Raw genomic sequence first — 22,223 nt, forward strand, 5'->3', positions numbered from 1 at the left:
TTTTTTTGTATGCATGTGTGCATGAGCGCGCGCGTGCGCAGGCGAGCGCGCACGTGCGTGCCTATGCAGTCAGCTGCTTTGAGCATTGTACCATGTTGGAACCAAAATGGTTTCAATGTGGTGTTATTTGCTGATGACAGTGCATGGTTCAAACCAAATCATATTGATTAAGCTTGGTAGTATAGGCTTAGAAATGGTATTCATCTACAACATTAATAATAGCCATCTACAAGTATAACATTTTTCTCCCAGTCCAATGCATGGTTTGATCAAGCTGATGCACAGTGTTATAGAGAGTCTGTAGTATTATATGAACCAACTTTCGGTAACTGGTCTGCCATGTTCGTGAGTGTAAAGGTTAAAATAACTATGTGAAATGATCTAGGCCAGGGCACATAAAAGGGGAGTGCCACCCAGTCTCAGTTCAATCATTCAAATACCGGATTACTAGAGTCAAGGATACTGGTACAAAGAATTTGCTAACAGGCACACAACCAAAAACCTGCCACAAAGATGAGCTTTCAGTTTTGTTCTTTTAGCAATAGCATTTTAAAATTGTAACTCCAAAATATACCCTTGCGGCCTTGCCCCTTCAAAATATAACTCATTTGTCATCTATAATCATCTTTGGGTGACCATTTTGCTCGAGATTTTAGATTCTTCTTCTCCATTTGTTTACAAATAGATGGACTATCCCAGATCACAGCAAGAATGAATACAAACTCTTAACCACTTTCAGCCTGGAGTAGCTATTTTGGGAGGAGTTTTATAAGCCAGATGTTTCAAACATTTTCAATATATTTATAAAAACAGCTAATCTACAAGCTCAAAATGTGTTGCATCATAACACATTGTGAGCTTGTACAGTAGATTGTCTATTTTCATCTAAAATAGGGCTTAAGCGTTTAAATCACCTCCCATTTAACCACTTAAACCCTATATACTTTGTTGACCGGGATCCCCCAGGGGTCTATACTTTGCAACGTCGCAACGTAGATCTGCTATTTTTGCAGACTATTCTCCCCAGAATAGGAACACAAGGATTTCTGTAGTTAACCCATTAAAACTGGGAAAGTATCTGTCATTTTAGATTTGAGCTGAAAAGCATTATTTTATACTATTTTATTATTTTATATTCAAATATAGAAGATCTGCAAGATCATAGCACGTCACTTAGTTTGAGTTTGAGCACCACCGATATAGTTTTTTCAGAGAAATATATATATTTTTTAATCAACCTCAGGTCTTAATGGGTTAATCAATAGTTCCTACTGTGAGGGGTTTGATAACACAGGGGTTCTTCTCAACCTTTGGATGGATCATTCAGAGCCCACTTGAAAATATAAGTGTTCGCGGCCCACCTATTTCGGCTGCCGTGTTAAGTGGTCAGATCAGGAAGCAGGCCGCGCTTTACCCAATCAAATGTAGTGGGCGGGATTTACGTGTCCGCCGATCCTTCCCCACTAGAAACAAACCGAAACTCATTTAACAATAGCGTCCTCGGAGCAGACAAAACCACGGAAAGATATTCACATTTTAACTTGCTCTTTCATCATAGAAACAAGTGGGGCTTATAACCAAAACGATCCATGTTTTCTGGGAGAAGTGGTGTTAGTGTTCCGTGTAGAAATATTGTTAGTGGGAATGAAAACATAGTCGCACCACCGGAAGTGAAAGGCTGAAGGCAGACCAATACCCCGGTTTCCTTGCGCACGTGTGCTTCATTTTGCTCCCCCCAGAGCTAAGTGAAATAGTAAAAAACAGCAGAGGGCGCTGTTTTTCCTTTTTTATTTGGCGATGGGTTCCCAGATTGCACTATCGTAACACAATGAACACACATTTTTCAAGGTTTTGAAGAAGAAAATACCATGATGAAAAATATATACAGTAATATGTATAATGTTAATTCAGGCATTAGATTTAGTTTGACTCGGTTCCACACATAAATATTGTGAAAATAGCGAGGCGTTGTGACCTTATAGATCGGCTAGTTTCCAAAATGTTGCCTCTTTCTTATATTATTTGACAATTTGGCCAATGTTTGACAAGTTTTTATAGTATAGTTTGCTACTTTTGATGCAGTCATGGTCTTTTTGAGGTATTAAAAATGTCTTAAAAGTCCTTAAATTCTCACTTCACTGTCATCTGGGGACCCCCCCCCAAAGTCATGTGGTGATCCCCCCCCCGGGGGGTCCCGACCCACAGGTTGAGAATCACTGTGATAACATATGGGCTGCAGTGTGTGGAACATGAGTAGATCACCTTGGCCTGGCCCTGTTGAATCATGTCGGTGGTCTAATCAGCTAACCATACCTCCCACACTCATTCTCAATGGCGACTTATTTCCAATAGTTACTTCCCTTGTGTGTGTCTGACACGGATGCATGCCTTCACGCACACGCACACACACACACACACACACACACACACAAAACATGACACACAACTGTGAATCCACATAGAAATACACACAGGTACACCAATACACACGTGTAAAGACACACGCATATGCACTCATATAATACATATACAAACTCACACACACATACAAACACACGTGGGCGCTCGGACATGCATACACACACACGTGCGGATGCTCGGACGCGGACGCACACGCGCACACACACACACACACACACACACACACCACACATGTGGTGCTGCTGGCCCTTAGAAGACAAATCAGAGCCGCCTCAGGCCTCGGCCTGTCCGACCAAAGAGATGAGGTCATCCGATTGAACCTCATTTTCCTTCAAATTGCACCTCTGATCAGTGCGGTGTTTCCTGCTACAATTACACTGACCCCAAGTCCTCATTAGCAAATAGTGTGGAGGAAAAAAGTCAAGCTCAAAGACCATTTAGTTGGTGGAACGCAGGATGTTTAGTTCAGAGGTTTAAGCCATCTCTCTCTCTCTCTCTCTCTCTCTCTCCTCTCTATCATGTCTCGAGGCGTCTCTTTAACGTCTCTTTCACCTTTTGATTAGAGGACAGTGTGGTTCTGCACCATATGTGTAGGACGTTTGGAGAAAAGCCTGCCTGACGTGGGGGGTATGGTATGATGACACCATATCCCTCACTGGAGGCGCATTCCACCTTTAGACTTTCGGTGTAAAACGAGATATTCCGTTTTTTGACTATTAGGCTATACAGATTTTTTTTAAATAGTTTTTTAGTTTTATAGACAGCAAGAGAACAGGACAACAAAATACAGACAGAATAGATGCACCTGTTGAAGCTTGAATACCCACACACGTGTGCGCCCTGCCCCCCCTCCACACCCACACCCACACACACACACATAAAGAACACTAAACACAAAACATTTGCATACCTCATTTGTCTCTGTATTGAGACTACCATATCTCTATTTAAACAAATGACCTAAATCTACCATTGGAGTGAAGTCATCACAATTCCGGTTATGCGGTTTCACTTGATTCATGGTTGCTCTCGAAAGACAATTTATCATTATTATGGGCATTTTCCAAAATGTTAAAACATTTTCCAACACTTCCAAAAAAAATCCCAAACGTCAAAAATAGCTCATCTACAAGCTCAACAAAAAAATAAAGAGTGCAGCTTTATTTTTTACCTGATTCAGGAAAACAACTTTTTTTTCTTTTTTGCACCGCACAGACCTGATTCATGGCTAAAGCATGGAGGCCCTCTGAGCGAGAGCTGTAAACCATCATCTTTCATTTTTCGCTGCTCCAGGCCAAGCAGCTCCCACTTGAGTCAGTGTGATATACGAGTGTCTGTGAACCCCAGACACATGTAAATTTACACCCAACTAATTGGTGGTGTAATAGTCAGGGGCTTTAGTTCAACACTTGCAGCCTATCCTCCTGCTGTTTGGGACAAGCGGAAGAGAGAAGAAACACCTTTGGAGGATTCATTTGTATTGCGTTACTGTAGGTTTCTGTACACGGCAAAAAAATACTGCTAATTCGGTTTCACACTCATAACTCATTGAGAGTTAATACTCAAGCCTAATTTATACACCCTAGTATGATGGCGTCGCTTGCTGACAATAACTCATGTTCAAGCTGTTCATTTTGCTCATTTTGTTAGCTTGAAAATAGTATAAATTACATTTTACGGGGTACACACAGCCAATACTACTGCAGTCTCTTACGGAACAGTTGGCCAATGAGCAGCTCCACTGGAGTATTAGGAGGTTTAATAGTGCTTTGCTCACACACACATGAATGTTGGTCATTGTGGCTGGGGAGAATGTCACTATACTTCACTGTCTCCATTGTTATTTTCCCGGACACTGTGGACACTCAACCAAGCAAACTCAAACTTCTGCTGCAATCATAAACAATAAAAATACATTCTTTATGATTTTGCAATAAAAAGGTTAATGAACCGCTTTGCACGTTGAAACCACTCTGTGTGTGTCTGCATATGAAATTATCCTCCCAAATGGAATTATCATGTTAGGCCTTATCTGAAGGCATAAAATCCTCACGTTCTCAGAGCTGCAATCTACAGTAGAGCTAGAGAGGGGCGCTCCCCGGAGCGCATATTTCCGTCAGAGGCTGGGTTGCCTGGCAGGGCTGTGTAAGTCCCGGGTTGAAGGACTTCCGGCCTGGCAGAGATAATAATCAAGGCCATCAAAGTTTGATCTGGTTCTTAACCGATTAAGACCTGAGGCCGATTCTACAAATGCCCTCTAAATCAGTAGTTAGTTCTCAAACGTTTGCATGCCAAGGACCAACCAAAATTACATGTATTTGGCCACAGACCCCCCCCCCCCCCCCCATCTAAAAATGTTTTGTGCACCCCCAGAAGAGAAGATTTGTGTTTAAATGTATTTGAAGTTTTTCAAACACTTTTAAGATTTTTCAAAAATGTTCAAAAATAGCAGATGTACAAGCTCAGATGTGAGCTTGTATATCTGATATTTTGGAGAACCACTGTTCTAAACCATTGTTCTAAATCCTAAGAGTTTTCAGAAAAACTTATGTTATATATATATATATATATATATATATATATATATATATATATATATATATATATATATATATATATATATATATATATATATATATATAGAGCTAAAATCTAAAATGACACAGATGCTTTCCCAGTAGTAATGGTTTTAATGGCCAGTTTTAAAATACCTGCCCTGCAACAAATTCCAAAACTCTCAGGATTATCATGTCACCCTACTGCACTTTATTTATGCACGCATGTTTGCCGTGCATGTGTGTAGCCATGTTTGTGAGTGTGTGTTTGGCTGCACAGTCAGTGGAGTGCCTCTGAATTCTGTTAGGGTAATTGAAATACTTATGTTTGTGAGTGTTTAACACACACACACACACACACACACACACACACACACACACACACACACACACACACACACACACACACACACACACACACACACACACACACACACACACACACACACACACACACACACACACACACACACACACACACACACACACACACACACACACAGTGAGTGAGTGAGTGAGATTCAATTTGTGATAGACAAAGCTCTATTGTGCCAGATTAATAAGAAGTATTATAGAATTAATATGAAGCTGTGTGTTTTTCCAAAGGGTAGCTCTGACACTGGCAGGCCAACATGTTCTCATTGGCAAACCCCTCTTATCTCTGCATCTTCATATCATGTCATTCACTATTTGGCCTCTAGCTCGTCTACACTGAAGACTAGCTTTCAGGCATTCTCAAGGCTGATTTACACTTAGTTGCACTCCAGTGTCGCACACAAAAAATAGAAGATATACAAACTCACAACGCATCAAGCAGTGACACGTTGTGAGCTTGTAGATGGGCTATTATCGGTGTGTGACACAATGCTCAACCAAATATAAACCAGGCATCACTCACAGTGTCAGTCAAAAGTGCAAGCTGCAGCCATACATAGTACGGTAAATGCCATGCTGTATAAGCACATAGAGAACAGTGACTGATCTTAGACACATTGTTGAAAACAAGATGCGTGGACAAATAGAACATTTATTTTTTTAACAAAATATTGTTCATGTTATAATTATATAGACTTTCTTTAGTGAGATTACGTGTGAGTAGGTTTGAATTTGGCTCCAAACCAGGAGTTGAACCTAGGAGTCTGCGATGTACAACCACATCTCGAAGAGCCTCAATCTTACAATTGCTGCTATTTACCTTTTATTTAATGATGAATCATCTCATTGTATAATACATTTTGAATATGTATACATAGTGATTCCAATGGTCCACTGTCCACACACTATACAGTAGTCATGCTCTATAGGCCCCGTTGCCTCTAATCTGTGTGCCAGTGTGTGCTGCGCGACCGTAACCCGTCACCAATGTTTCTCTGCACCAGCATCGCCCACCACGACAGAGAATGTACATTTTTGTCCGACGTAATTAGAGCCAATTCATGATGCTGATATTGTGAGTGTGGGTTTTCCTGCCAATGCGGAGGCCTAAGGGCTTACTTGCACTACATCATACATTCTGCCCTTGCACACCAAGCGGGCACAAGCTGTACTTCACTGGAGCGTTTCCAAAAGGGCTCTTGTCATTAGCTTTGCCACTCGGCGGCCAATTGCTGGAGCAGGGGGAACAAAAGGCACAGTCCACCCCTGCATGCTCTGATTGCTCCGAGTGAGAAAGAGAGAGGCGAGGCAAAAGTCTGTGTGCCCGGCCCGGGATGGGGGCCTCCTTTTTGGCATGGCATGGCAGAGCGGCACAGGGTGTTCAGGACACAGAGGTAATTGGGGTCTCTTATCTACCAGGCTCTCTGCGAGTTTCATTGGATTCCATTTTCTCTGTTTGTCTGAGTAGTTTTTTTTAATAGTGGCAGTTTCATTGAGGAAAATAACAGAAAAGCTACAAACATACGCTTAGGAAGTTCAAATTCCATTATCTCTCTCCATCAATCTCCTAGCCCTTTCTCTCTGTTGCGTACATACAGTACGTGTATACACACAAATGCAAAAAAAAAAAAAAGAAAAGAAAAGGAGAAACTGATTTCTTCGTGAAGTGAGACTCCCAGCTTGTGTGGACTGGCAGGTGCTTTTGATCCATTAGATAAACCCACCGTTTCCAATAAAAGTGACAGGAGAGAAAAAAAGACAGTCAGTCCAGAGGAGGATAGAGGGGCTCCTTTGTCCATGATCCCGACATGAAGTAATGACAATGAATGAAATGCTTGGATCCTTCTTGATCCTTTCCCTGTCCTTTCTCACCGCCTCTCTTTCCCTCTTTTCACTCACTCACTCCTCTCTCTCTCTCTCTCTTTCTCCCTCTCTCTCCTTTCCTGGCTGGTGTGTATTTTGCCATATTGTGATCCTCCTCCTGTACCTCTAGACCCTCAGGATATTTGGATATCGCATGGAGTCAAAGCCCCGTCAATCAGATAAGCAGTGACCTCGCAGACCCCGCAGATAAGACGTTACACGGCAAGAGGAAATGGCAAACAGCGTGTGTGTGTGTGTGTGTGTGTGTGTGTGTGTGTGTGTGTGTGTGTGTGTGTGTGTGTGTGTGTGTGTGTGTGTGTGTGTGTGTGTGTGTGTGTGTGTGTGTGTGTGGGCAACACAAGGCCCGACTATGAAGGCTCAGTGAAGCAAGGCTGATCACAACGGCTCTTCAGCCTCTGCAAGGCTGCCAAGAATTAAGAACATTGTTGCTCACACCGTCGAGATCGAAATGGACTGGTAGGATGCAGCAGTTTGTGTGAACGCTCACCTTTCTGTCGAAGGCACGGTAGGTTTTCCATCGAGGGCGCCATTTCACAAAAGGTCACCGCCAATATATGGATCCATGGAGCTGGACGTGGAAACATGTTCAAGAAAGCGAAAGTCACAATTGGGTTTATTTGGTGTGTGAACGTGTGTAGCCTACTGAGAAACCGACTTGGCACAGTATAATAAGAAAGGCTATTTACAGCTATACGGTCCATATAAATACAAATGAAGCACTTTATTAACATAATTAGGCTACATGATGTTTTTTGGCCTCACTGTGCACTCATTCAAATGTGTTATCACATCACTCAAATCAGCATAACATAACATTGCTTTAGTTGATCAGTCATCTTAATTGCCATAGACAGACATAAACAACAACACATCCATGCAATTGTGAAGGTCGCCCTGCATGTATTAATTTCTGCCACTGCAGGACTCAATAAGCCAGTTAATTTGCGTGCCGAAAATCGCCGCTCTACAAGCTCACAATGCATTGTGCATTGTGAGCTTGCAGATCGGCTTTTTTCTGCGTGCAACACCGCCGTATGACGAAGCACAAATCAGGCCGTTGCATTCCATTACACTGGCAAATGACAAAGGGAAGAATCAAGCGCAAGCCTTTGTTTAGGACAGCAGCTTTTGGGTGGTCTGCAGGTTTTGGAAGCCCTCTGGGCAGGATCAAGGTGATCTCCATGTAGAACACCAATGGGCCAACTTGTTGAAACAGATAAGGCCTTATTCACTCATAATTCACACCGTGAATTCACAAAAGCAGCAGGAGTTTCCACATTCTCCGTTTTTTTACAGAGACTTAGCTTTCGCCTTAATTCAATAACGTAGAATTATTAATTGGAGTAGAAATTTGCTCAGGCCCTGCATTTGAAGAGGACCCAAAAATGTGTTCATACTAGGCTACTCATACAAAATGGCATTTCCAAGCATTTTATAAAAACTGCACGGATGGTTATGGCTGAGCCTGTGCTTTTTTTCACAGCAACACCTTGCCTCGTATGCTTACAGTATAGTTGCACTTACATACTGAAGCTTCAGTGCAACCACAGACATTTCCAATGAGACCCGCATTTAGTGCCTTGCTCAAATGCATTATTGTTGAGCAAAAGGAGACTGTTCCTCATTCCCCTCTGGTGAAGACCAGTACCAGAACCACTGCATGCCCAGTGGTTCTCAAACTTTTTCCAGTCAAGGACCCCCAAATTAAGATGCAATTGGCCGTGGACCCCAATCTGTAAATACTTTAGCCAGGGACCCCCATACAAGATTTGTGTTGTTAAAATGTTTCAACAATATTCAAAATTGTTCACCCCCCCCCCCCCCCCCCCCCAGATGTTTTGAAAATAGTAGATCTACAAGCTCACATCATATCACATCGCTACACGTAAGCTAATGAGCTTGTAGATATTGTCAAATATTGTCAAATAGCTGATGTATACAGGGTTAAAGTAGTTCGACTGACTTTGATGCTATATTAACACATTTTGCCGGGGACCCGCTCAAGGACCCCTAGAGGTCCCCGGACCCCACTGATCTAAGCTTTGGATCAGTGACATTCTGGTCACAAACATGTTTAGCTTTGAGACTAGGCCTACTGCAGCAAGGATGAATTGGAAGTTGGATCCAGTTCACCTTAGTGTATGGATGTTGACTAGTGACTACACATACATTATTTTTATATGATTTTATTATTATATCTTTTTTCAATTGACTAAATCTTCCAGTGCCCTATATATGCATCAACCTTAGCTTTAAACTAACTCACTCAGTGACGGACAACTAGTTTTCTAACTGACTACACGAATAAAGAATTAATAGTGTTAAAGAAATATCTAGGCCAGCTACTAAAGGTTTACAGCCCTGGAGAGGACTGAAATGAATGCTTGCAGTGCCCTCTATCGCCAAAACACTAGTATAACAAGTGGTGGTGTTAAACCCAACCTCATAGTGTGGCATAATAACTAAGTCTTATTAATTAAAAAAAATACACATATTATATCATAGTAACTTCTTCATAGCAAAACCACAAAAAAATATATAAAAGAGAGGGTTACGGTAATGCGCAGAATATATTTTTTCCTATTTATGAATGCTTTAACTGTTATTTTCTTTTTGTTTATGTATTGTATGTATTTTTCACACAGTAGGGATAAATAAGCCTATTATACAGTACAGTACTGTAGTTAGGGCAACATTTACGGATCATGGAGGATCACAATTATTACATAATCAGCTAATCACAATTATTTGAGGTAATCGCAATTAGTTTTGCATAATCATCATAATCGTTTCCATGTTGCAAAATGTTCATAACATTACAAAAAAAAATAGCGGAAATAACAGATCTACAAGCTCACAATGTGTTGCCATGCGTTGTGAGCTTGTAGATCTGTTATTTTCACTATTAATGTTTTCTTAAAAGTATAAAGTTATTAATTATGTCATTTCTTTGTATATTAAGTTTGTCATATATGCCCTGTGCCACAAAAAAAAAAGAAAAGCCAAACAGAAATGGAATTTGTATTCATATGTTCCGGTGTTAATCGACAAAACACCAATTAAACCGTTAATCGCAATTATCTGTGTGACAAATAATCGTGACACTGAGTACAAGTACAACACAAACAGCCATTGGCCCGGCCGCCTCCTACACCCACAACCAGCCACAGCTACAACCAGCCTGCTGAGAGAGAAGAGAAGCGCTGAGAACGAACGGTGCTATTTCCGGACACCCGGAAGTAAGCAGAATTCCCAAAGAAAGATGGCGGAACAAGGTCCAATGGCCATAGCGATGCGGCTACGAAACCAGCTCCAGTCCGTCTATAAACTCGACCCGCTGCGGAACGAGGTGAGTCGAGCCCCGCCGTGTCGTCTTTTTTGACGTTATATCCCCCCGACGGGACGGGGGTCGACGTGACGCAGCCACGCGGGTCGACCCCCCTCAAAAAACAGAAGCTAAATAAAACGGCACATGGTGCGTTGTGTGTGGTTGTGGATGGAAGGAAGGCAGCGCGAGCGGCGGAGCCCGTTCTCTCTGCGTGTTGGAAGAGTGATGGAGAGAGAGAGGGAGAGAGAGACTGTTTTAGAGAGAGAGAGAGACGGTGTGTGTGCTTGAGATCGAGACGGCGTTTGAGAGAGAGACCGTGTACTGTGTGTGCTTAGGAGAAAGAGAGACTGTTTGAGACAGCGAGAGAGAGAGCTCCGAACTGTAAAGTGAACTGAGTGTGAGTGAATTAGTGAAACGCAGGGGAGGGAGTAGTTACTTACACCCGTGTTGTTCCTCTCCTCTCTGACTGTCTGCACGACTTGCGTGCGTTGTTTCCTTCCGACCAACCGTCATTCACAATCATCATCATACCGCCGCGCGGACCAAGATGAAACCATGGCTGAAACGCAGCCGACGAGCTTAGAACTTCTTCTGTCTGGAATTACCAAGCGTTCAGGTTCGAATCAGCAGGCAGTTCGGATGCGTGCTGATTTGAACCTGACACTCACTCGCAGCCTTGTTAGTTAGACAAGGCAGGCACGTTGGACGTCGCCAGGGAGGCAGTTAGGGTGTCTTTTTTTATTATTAATCTTCCGTGTGTTTGTATGGTGCGGAATACAAGAGTTTCACTCAGTTTACATTCATGTCATCGCATTTCACTCCTCCTTTCGGCGAGCGAACACGCCAAGCACAGTTACACACACACACAATACACAACTACATACTGTCCCCTCAGTGTGTTTGTCCCGCCCTCCGGAGTGTGTTACTATGCCACACATATACAGCTCCATTCAACATCTTTGGCTCGAAAACACGGACCACTTTTCAGCAACACATTCATCATTGAGAGCAAAAAGGAGTGAGTGGGTGAGGGGGGAGAATCACTTACTCGCTGTGCATTGGTTGCTGGAGCGATGCTGACACATGGTGGGTTTAAAGCTGGCGTGTTTACGTGTAGTTTTTCGACCCACCAAGTGGGTCTGTCAACTATCATGAATATCAGAGTGGGCGGAGTCTATGGTCTGGAACCAGGCTAGTTGTCAACTCCAGTCCACACCTGGAGATCTTACACTGCCAGCACTGCTTGATTGATTGATGTGTTGCCATGTCTGTTTACAAGCGACTTTGTGCCTGATTTTCTGTAAAGTCGATTGTAAATATTGGTAGTTTTTAAGCCTAAAGTGTAGTTGCTTTTTTGGGCTTGCTTCCTAAGGCTGTAAACCAGTGGTTCTCCAACATTTTCAACAAAAGATACTTTTGAAAATAGCTGATCGATTTACAAGCATGTGAACTTGTAGATCTGCTATTGTTTTCAAATAGGCGTGTATGTGCGCGCTCATCAGCTCATGTGGCCTAGTTGCTTCTTTTGAGCTTGTTTTCTCTTCTCTCGCAAAATCTGACAACACTGATTGTACTGTACATAGTACATGTAGTATACCAAGTTTAAATGAGTTCCCCATTAGAGGGTTTTAATGGAGCAGTGAGAAAAAATACCAGTTGCACCCGCGGTCACCGCGATTGAAGCTATGAATCACTGTTTTCTTTTTAGAGCTAAACTACAATCTCATTTGAATGGATTCAAACAAAGGTTTAAAGAGACAATCTGACAAAAGAGAGCAAGGGCCTGCGTTGCATTGATTGTTTTGAAGAACCTAAAACGCACCACAAAATGTATTGCAAATTAACAAAGAGTGCTTTTTTGAAAACTTGAAACGGTACTACATACCATGCACAGAAGGACTTTTGTTAGCGATTAATCAGTAGGAAATTGCTGAAAAAAGACAAGTCAATACTTTGTCATGGCTTCACTTCACAACCAAAATAATGAGCGCATCGATGGAGCTTGAACACCATACACTGACTGTGTGTCACTGTCAGTGTGTTTTGTTTGGAACTCTTCTTGATGGTTAATACGTTTGCAAAAAGGAGTTTACATTTGAGTCATTTTGTTGACACTTATCGAAAACAATTTACAGTGATCGCGCAGTCAAGAGTTTCAGTAGACCCTTTTTCACTGCCTGTTCAAGGCGGGAATGTTGCCCCACCATTTCGCCTTCTTGTTCTGTGTGTAAGGTACAGAGACCGCCTTTTGGGCAGCAACAGAGGTAATCATAGAGCTGAATCGATGGCTGTGTAAAAGGAACATTTCAGAGTGGGACAGAGGTGTAATATCTGGTCCGCATCTGCAAACCTTTCTGTCTTGAATCACTCCCTGCTTTACACATCAACGTTACACAGACGTTACACACTACAGACATCAAAATATTGTTCCTCCTGTCTCTCATGCACATGCACACTAGTGATGCCCGGATCCGTCTTTATTTTCATTTTACTCGGTCGAGTCCTTGCAGTGGGTGGCAACAAAAAAGATTTAAATCAATTACACTAAATCAATTGGCTTAGTCTAAATAAACAACACAACTCTTCTGAGGCTGTATTTTGTGACATAAATGCGTAGGCTATCATAAATGTATAATGTCTATCGCGACAGCTGTTATTGTGTGTGAGAGAGACAGAAAGTGAGTTTAGAATCGTCTTTTTGACAACAACTGAGCGGATTATACAACTTTAATTAGAATGCTGTTATTATTTGGAAAAACAGCCTTTATGTTGCTTGGTGAATGAAATGCTTAATTACTGGAGCTTCTGTGACTATGGTCTGTTACAGACTATTGTAAAGGTATGAAATCTAATAACAGCTGTCAAACACCTCAGCATAACAGTGCTGACGTGGTTGCAATGGGTACGCCTGTGATTCTGCAACGCAGGCATGCTATAAAAAGCATACATGGAGGCGGCTTTGTTTGGGTCTGTGTTAAAAAGCAAAGCCGGCATTAATGACTCGTCTTCTTCATGCCATTATTGCAGGATCTCTGCGTAAAAGCGGCTTAGTGTTTTTCACATGGACACTTATGAGCTGGCATTGCTGGCCGTTGTTGAAGATTACACATGACCTTCTTTCTACGAAAGGGTTTACAATAAAAGCCAATAAAAGTCTGTTTGTGTTTTGCAGGAGGAGGTCAAGTTGAAAATCAAGGACCTGAACGAGCACATTGTCTGCTACCTGTGTGCTGGCTACTTCATAGATGCAACAACAATTACAGAATGCTTGCACACGTGTGAGTAACAAGAAAGGCCTTCATGCTAAATTAAGTTGACAATATTCTCACTGATTATTCTTTGGTTTTGTCAGTGCTGTTCTGTATGCACTATGCAGTGAAAAAACAAACAAAAATAATTCTGGTAGTTGGTTCCATTGCTTAGCATTTTACATCTGGGCCTTTGGTTGATCGGAATTAGGCTACTGTAAGTCTTTTTTTATTATGTATTTCTTTCTGTTTCTCTCATAGTTTGCAAAAGCTGTATTGTAAAATACCTGCAAACGAGCAAGTATTGTCCAATGTGTAACATCAAAATCCACGAAACGCAGCCTTTACTCAACCTGAAATTGGATCGAGTGATGCAAGACATCGTCTACAAACTGGTGCCTGGATTACAAGAAAGTAAGTAAAAGTTATGCCATGCAATGTTATTATTATTATTATTATTAACAAGAATTAAAGCCTCATCCTGGACATGGTTGCCCCAGAAAGGCTGTTGTTTGAGGTTGAACATAAACTATTAGAGTGAAAATGACTGTCCAAGTGAAAGATTTCTTTAGCCGCATTGCAATATTGAAGTAATTTATTCCTGGCATTGCCAACACTTGATGATAATAGTTATCACAGTAAATTCTTTTGCAATATGGTGATGGTTTTAGTTTACTCAAACATCAGTTGATTGACAGGATACAGTGGTTTGATACATCCAGTGGTGGAAAGTAACTAAGTACACTTACATGTACTGTACTTAAGTACAATTCTGAGGTATTTTTTACTTGGAGTGTTTCCAATTTTCAATAATTGTACTTCTATTCCACTACATCTGAAAGGAAAATATTGTACTTATACTCCACTACAATTATTTGAAAACTTTAGTTACTAGTTACTTTGCAGATTTTGATTATTATTACGAAACCACTTTAGAGGCAATTTGAAAATAGCCGATCTACAAGCTCACAACGCGTTGCATTGTGAGCTTGTAGATCTGCTATTTTCAAAGTATTTTTTATCCTTTTTATGTATTTTATACATTTGAGAAATGGTAAATGCATATTGAGTACTTTTACTTTAGGTAATTTAAGTACATTTTGATGCCAATACTTTTGTACTTTTACTCAAATACATTTTCATTACCGAACTTCTTCTTCTTTCTTAAAATCTTTTAACGTTTTTTCTTTATTCTATTGTTATTACTTATGCTGCTGCATTGTCTGAAGGAAGCCGAACCAAAATAAGTTTTACTCTTATGTACCTGTATACGAGATGTAACAATAAAGTATAACCTTGAACCTTGAACTTAGTTGTACTTGTAACAGACTATTTCTACAATAGGGTATTGGTACTTTTACTTAAGTAAAACATTTGAGTACTTCTTCCATCACTAGATAAATCTGAGATGATTCCTGCGGTCGGATCTCCGCTGGTTTCTATGTACCAATGATAACTGATGTCCAATAACTTTTTATATTATCTCATTTCTATCTGTTGAATAGGTGAAGATAAAAGAATAAAAGAATTCTATCAGTCCAGAGGGCTAGAGCGAGTCATCCAACCCACTGGAGATGGTAAGACTGTCATCTGTCCAATTTCACTACTTCACAAATGTGATTTTTTAATGTGAGTTTGACCCCATGGGCAATGATGACATTCTTGCAAAGTAGTTGAAGTATACTATACATCAACCTGTCAGGATTGACACTTCCAGCATCCAAATATTGAATGTTACTAATAAGACGTGTATTCTTTTAATAAGTGTCTGTCATTTGACTCAATATTTCCATAAATATTACATGAATCCATGCTTGTTAACCGAAAGCACTTTTTGTCGATACTACATTTAATAATTGCAGGTTTTTTTTTCTTCTTCCCAGAAAGCAATGCAGTGCTTTTCCTTGCCTAATCAGGGATGTTGTGCTAAATTTGGACTTTCACTTTGAAATTGTCTTTGATTTGATTTTCCTAGATGCCATGCCTGATGCCACGGGTTTACCATACACTAGCTTTGACCATTCAAAAGCCCACTTCTACAGATATGATGAGCAGGTGTCACTTTGTCTGGAAAGACAAAGGTAAGCTTTGATTTTGTCAGAAAGTATTATTATATATATAGTCTGAGTGTTCCTCACACTGTAATTTGTTTAATCATATAACCACATGAACCCTAGCGTCCCTATTCTGGGCATATCATAATAGCCGAACATTCTGCGAAAATAACTGATCTACTAGCTGAGTTTGTAGATCGGCTATTTTAGCTATTTGGCAGACAAAGTATATAGGGTTCCAAGTGGTTAAAGTATAATTATTGATCATTACAATAGCGTGTCAGTCAACACATGAAAAGTTTGAGTTTAACCTAACCCTAAATTCTTTTTTTGTGTGTAGTTCGTCACATTCTGGAAAAGACAAGACAAAGCTTACTCTTCAGGTAAGGCTATAACATGATGGATTTTGTTGTAATACATATTCTGTAAATGAAAGCCAATTTCAAAATCGCTGTACTGCACAAACATACAATCATATTCCGGAACAAGTTGTGGACTGTTCCAGAGCAACCGGGCTCACACAGGGTGGCGTTGGCAAATAACTGTTTGCGCTCTTTAACTGCTAAATGAGTACAAACACACTTTGCCTGTGCACATGCATTAGAATGAAGTGTCTGTGTGTGTGGATGGCATGAACTAGTGTTTGGTTTCCATGTTGGCACAGACAGTAGACTTCAATTGCTAAATATCTGTGCTGTGCCCTGACATCAGAGATATACAATCATGTCCCTCAGATTCATGTGCCCTATTTCAGGCCTATCTTTCCTTCGTCATTTTATTTGTAGAGCACACAGTACAGCATGTTGCTTTTACCTCCACAGTAGACTTGGATTAAAACTTTTGACAGAAATACTATTAATAACGATAGCATCGGCTGTAACCCACATGTAACGTATGTGTCTGCTGACCTTGGTAAAGAAGTCTAAAGGTCCTTACACACCGGCGAATATGCGAATATACGCAAAATTCGGACTCGTTCCGAATAATTAAAAGACGCTTTTTCGCTTCGCGAAACTGATGTGGACGCTTGCATTGACTTTATAAGGTTTTAAAAAATATATTTTATTATTTTAATATATTCGCATTATTTTAATATATTCGCATGAAGAATTCGCCCCGGTGTGTAAGGACCTTAAGAGTGAAGGAAAGGTTGCATAGTCATAGCCACGATACAGGATAATTGATTGAATACCAACATTTCGACCTGGAATGGTTATCTTAAGGGATTGATGCCTATACTTATTGCTTGCACACAGAGTCTCTGCCATAGTGAATAAATAACACCCTCTTATTCGTTTTAAGTCATGCTAAGTGTCAATAACTAAAATAGGAATGTATCTCAAATGCTTACTTGTTTGGAAAATGTTTCTACTCTGCTGTACTGACCCGTGTCAACCAGCAGAGGTCACTCTTCTGCTGTATTTGTCAAGAGAGGCCTTGGTGTTCGTGCATATGACAGATTTATTTTTATATGAATTAATTTTAATTAAAGAGAATGTAGAGACCTTGCTTTTGTTTGTTTGCTCTTAAACAGGGCTATTAATTTACATGTTATGACAATCCTTCGCACATTCCTAGAGAAGCCGTGCTAACATTGTACGAATTCAGGGGAGGGAATATACTGTATATCTGATCTTTACACTCCAGAGAATTACTTAAGCCAAGGCCTTTTGACCACAGCAAGAATGTATTTATAGCTACATTCACGAGACAGGGAGGTGTCTTGTGTGTGAAGTCTGGTCAAATAAATATCACATATTTTGAATTGCATGGGTGTGAGCTCAGCCTCTCGTTATCGTGCATATAGATATTGCGTGGTAAACAGATGCATGTGTCTGGTACCACATGTACCCCTTCGTCTTTGGTCTCCCCCTCATAAGCAAATACCGTGGGGGACGGACGGACTACTACCCCCATGAGACGGCAATTAATGGACATACCGCGTACATACATTACCATAGATATTAATCTTATATCTCTTAACTCATAACCATTTGTTGTTTTAATACTGTGTTAAATCATAAGCAGTGTGTGTTGCTGTGTGGAAGCATGTGTTTAGGACTATTTTTGCAGGTAAATGAGGGGTGTGTACCAATGAGTAGGCTATGTATAGGTGACTGACTTCTGATTGTACACTATTATCTAACTTTTTTTTTGCATTGTGCTACTGTATGCATGTCTGTTATTTTTTATTTGTATTTGACTATCAATTTTAACGAATTATGACAATCCCCCTTTTAGAAAGCTATACAATTGGTGTCCATATCACATAATCACATCCTGGGTTCAAATCCAAGACCTGGGTTGAGTGTGATGTGTGTTCCAATGTGTTCCAAAGCTGCTTATATTTTCACTGAACCCTGTAATGCCCTCATCCTCAGGATATAGTGATCATGGTCATACGTTGTGGTGGTCACTCCCCTGCTATTAAAAAAAGATATTTGATCAAGCCTGGAAACTAAATAACTAAATAATTTCAGTAATACTTGCAAAGATACAAATATCGCCCAGGCAAGTGAAAGACCCAGGCTGACATTTGAGTCCATCCTTTTTCATTGATCATTTGCGTACGTTGTTGTTTTACCCCTCTGCAGCAGAAGTTTGTTCGCTGTTCTGTCCGTGCTGAGGTGAGGCACCTGAGGAAAGTCCTGTGTCATCGACTAAATGTGGAGAAACACCAGGTCAGTTACTTACTATGTCCGTTGATGTTCATATTGGAAGGTGCAGAATGTTTTGCTGTGCTATGCTAGTGTGGCTGTTAAAGCTCCATTGTTTCTTCGTTGTATGTAAGCCTGCTGCCCTGTCTGTGTTAACCCAGTGGTTCCCAAACCTTTTGGCTCTAGACCCAAAAGAGAAATCGGACGTTTGCCTGGGACCCAAACTAGTGAAAATAGCAGATCTACAAGCTCACAACGCGTCGCTTCGCGCCGTGTTTCGAGCTTGCAGATCTGCTATTTTCACTACTTCTTAAACATTTGTTTTCTAATTTAGGGATTTTTTTTGATTATTTGTATTTTATTCTTGAAATTACTTTGTGTACCTCATGAAAACGTGTGAATTGTTGTTTGTTTAGAAAATCTTTTAAAATAACTTATGACAAAATTTAGGGAAAAAAAATAAAGGGATATTCACTCGCGAACCCACGGAAATGGTTCCACGACCCACAAGTGTTTGGGAAACCCGCTGTTTGGGAAACGGTGTGTTAACCAAACTCCCAAGAGGGCCTCTGTTACATCTGAGTGTACGTGGCAAGTAAAACCCATGCGGTAATAAGGAATTGAGGGCAGCAATTGTTTGGCAGAAGGTTTCTCTATATGGTGGGGTAGAGCACATGACCAACACTGTCCGGGTTGAGCCTAATTTTTCAGTGTTGCTCACCAAAAATAACAGACTTTTGGTGCAAGTATAAATTAGGCTTTAGGTTTTTGATTCCCTTTGTAGCTCACGTGGTTCACTGACAGGTTTTTGGACGGTTCAGTCCACCTGGGGTTTAATGTGTAATATGCCACACAGTGAATTGTAGTGCATTTTAGAGGCTCCCACCGTACATAATGTTACATTAACCCATTCAATCCGGGGACGCATCTCTGTCATTTTAGATTTCTTTGGCAATTCAAAAATGGCAGATATACAAGCTCGCGCCACGAGCTTGTGGATCTGCTATTTTTGAAAAATCGTGAACATTCGTGCAAATCTTTGAATATATATATTTTTCAAGCGAACATTTGCAACTCAAATCTTTGCTTCTGGGGGTCCCTGGAACAAAACATTTGACAAATGTTCGCTTTAAAAATATATATATTTAAAGATTTGCACAAGTTGTCACGATTTTAAAAAAATTGCCAAAGAAATCTAAAAATGACATCGATTCTTTCCCGGTCTAAACAGGTTAAAGCTTGGGTTCGTTTTCTTTTTATTTGTAGAAAGAGAACGGGGGAACGGTCACATTTTATTGGTAGCGATAATAGAGAGGGCTTCTTTGAGAGAAATCCAGCACCTGTAAACATGTTGACACCATGATTGTACTCTAAAATTCTACTTTTGCGACTGTTCAGTTGCGAACTGAACTGAAGCTTTAAAATTCCTCACCCTATGAAATTGTTTTCATATTCAGATTCGTTTTATTTTTTTTAAATGAACACTACACGAAAATATTTTCAATCTTTGATACCAAATTCAAGGGTCAGTACTACGTTCCACCGCCGATTGCTGTGCTAAATGTTTTCCCCGATTGCCTACAGGCTACAGCAGTGGTTTTCACTACCCCTTAAACAATTTAGGGAATTTCTTTGATTATTTTTACTTCATTCCAAAAATGTTTGAATTTGTTTTCAACTCACGAAAATGTGTGTATTTTTGCAGAAATCTTCAGAAAATCTTTTAAAATAATAATAAATGAAATGAAATTAAGGAATATTCACTTGCGATCCACGAAAATGGATCCAGCGACTCACGGATGGGTCCCCGACCCACCGTTTGGGGAAACAGTGGGGCTATACAGTACGACGCGTGGAGACAAAGAGCGGTAGCTGTTGGTTGTCCCGTCAGGTTGCCCCCTGTTTCATCTGTCCGTGTGGTCTCTCTTGATCTGCAGGTCCAGATGTTGTTCAATAACGAGTCCCTCCCCGATCACATGACCATGAAGCGGCTGTGGCTCTCTCACTGGTTTGGCAAGGTACTACGACACAGCCACTCTTCAACTGGCGCCAGCAGATTTCATACATTCCTTTACACTTGAACGCGCCCCCTCTTTTCTTTCCCTTTGTGTCTGTGGTACTTTCTTTTTGTACTGCCGTTAGGAAGAATGTTTCAGGATAAATGTTTTGTTAATGTTGAATTAGAGTAAAAAGCTCCACAGTGACTTTAAAGGCAGATTCATTCTCTGTTGTTGTTGTTGTTCTCACGTTATTTGAAATTAGAGCGTCTGCTATAAGACAGAAATGTAATTTTAAAATGCAATTTTAGAATACATAATATCAATATCATTTGGCACATTAGAAGATACTGTAAATTAATTAATGCCATTGACCATTGACATGCAAGACAGTACATTTTGTTATACAGTAATCAAAGCTAAAGTATTAAAATGGCCAGTATAATTTTCTTTGCTCAAATATTGAGTTGTCTATTTCTCTCTCCCCAGGCTCAACCATTGGTCCTTCACTATACCATCAAGGACAAAAGAAGCAGATAGGACCCGGCCTCAGTTGGCAGGCAGCTGTACATATTTTGTATAATATACATTCTATTTTAATAGTGTTTTGTGTACATATACTTATTTTCCTTGTTTTTTGTATTTTTTGAGAATAAATTGGATTGGCAAAATGAATGGTGTGGTTTGTTCAATTACAATAACCAGAGATAGATTCATCAACACAACAATGATGAGTAGGTTCTGTTGGAAAATGAATGGAAAACAAATTTGAAGTAGTGAGGAAAATTAAATGAAAGATGACAAATACATTTTGCACCTTACGAAGTTCCATCCTGTTGATTTGAATGAGCAATTAAACTGCACCACACCATGAAAGATAAGTAGTGTTATGTAATTTAAATAGTCAACCTTGCTTATACTCAGCACGTCTGTCAAACAAGGACTGTGATTACAAATCACGAACACGAAACACGCCAAATTAGTATAAAATATTGCGTTCCATCCACAATGTAACTTTTTTTCTTTTAAGACAAGTAGTTTTATCGGACTGCATGTTTGCTGGGGAATCCATTAATGGAAGTTTTCAATTAAAGTTTACAAGTACTTGACTTGGTGGCGCTGCTAATTAGTGTGCTGAGCAAGCAGGCGCAGACCTAGTTCTGACAGCATGTGGGTTCAAGTTTGGCTCTTGACCTGTCACATTGCAACCTCTCGTTCCTGACAGTACTACCCACTGCACTGTTTAGTCACCCTGAAATGCTGTCAAATGATTTTTTTTAATAATAAAACATTTAGGAGCTGCTTCCTGGGGTACAAATATAACATTTTGTGTAGATGTTATGGTTGAGGACTTGAATGTCCAGATAACTAGACATGTGCTTAAGGTGTGCCTGTAAGATTCTGGAAATAACTCGAGAAAGTCTAAAGCAAAAATGGACATAGTAAGCTTCAGTCTTATGAAACAAAAGGCATAATTACTTTTACAAATCCAACCCAACAGTTTCTTGCATGGAAATAATCCTATGAAGTTGAATTTTATATACTTTCTTGATGAATTTGTTTCTAACTTAAAAAATAATTAAATTTATTTCACAAATTTATGTAAACATTAAGATTTTAACTTGATTAACGTAAACATTGATTTATAGCTATGACTACACTTTTAACATAATGTCAAGTCTAATATGTTGCCTAACAACATAT

General features: G+C 40.2%; 1 protein-coding gene across 1 annotated transcript; it reads left to right on the forward strand.

Annotated features, from left to right (window-relative positions):
- The first annotated feature begins 10,451 nt into the window (after positions 1-10,451).
- Positions 10,452-21,194, forward strand: pcgf1 (polycomb group ring finger 1). The gene is made up of 9 exons (XM_080416532.1): positions 10,452-10,584; positions 13,736-13,841; positions 14,073-14,225; positions 15,317-15,388; positions 15,787-15,892; positions 16,206-16,248; positions 18,460-18,546; positions 20,460-20,540; positions 21,009-21,194. The coding sequence occupies exons 1-9, from the start codon at positions 10,498-10,500 to the stop codon at positions 21,057-21,059; spliced, it is 786 nt and encodes a 261-aa protein (XP_080272658.1). The 5' UTR covers positions 10,452-10,497; the 3' UTR covers positions 21,060-21,194.
- Positions 21,195-22,223: the final 1,029 nt, after the last annotated feature.

The sequence above is a fragment of the Gymnoscopelus braueri genome, assembly GCF_963280865.1.
Source record: "Gymnoscopelus braueri genome assembly, chromosome: 20".
NCBI lineage: Eukaryota > Metazoa > Chordata > Actinopteri > Myctophiformes > Myctophidae > Gymnoscopelus > Gymnoscopelus braueri.

Bases quoted from the DNA above. Each gene is read 5' to 3' on its own strand.
- pcgf1 (XM_080416532.1), top strand. From the start codon at position 10,498: ATGGCGGAACAAGGTCCAATGGCCATAGCGATGCGGCTACGAAACCAG. The intron at 10,585-13,735 runs GTGAGTCGAGCC...TGTGTTTTGCAG, and splicing joins TCGACCCGCTGCGGAACGAG to GAGGAGGTCAAGTTGAAAAT. The intron at 16,249-18,459 runs GTAAGGCTATAA...ACCCCTCTGCAG, and splicing joins AGACAAAGCTTACTCTTCAG to CAGAAGTTTGTTCGCTGTTC.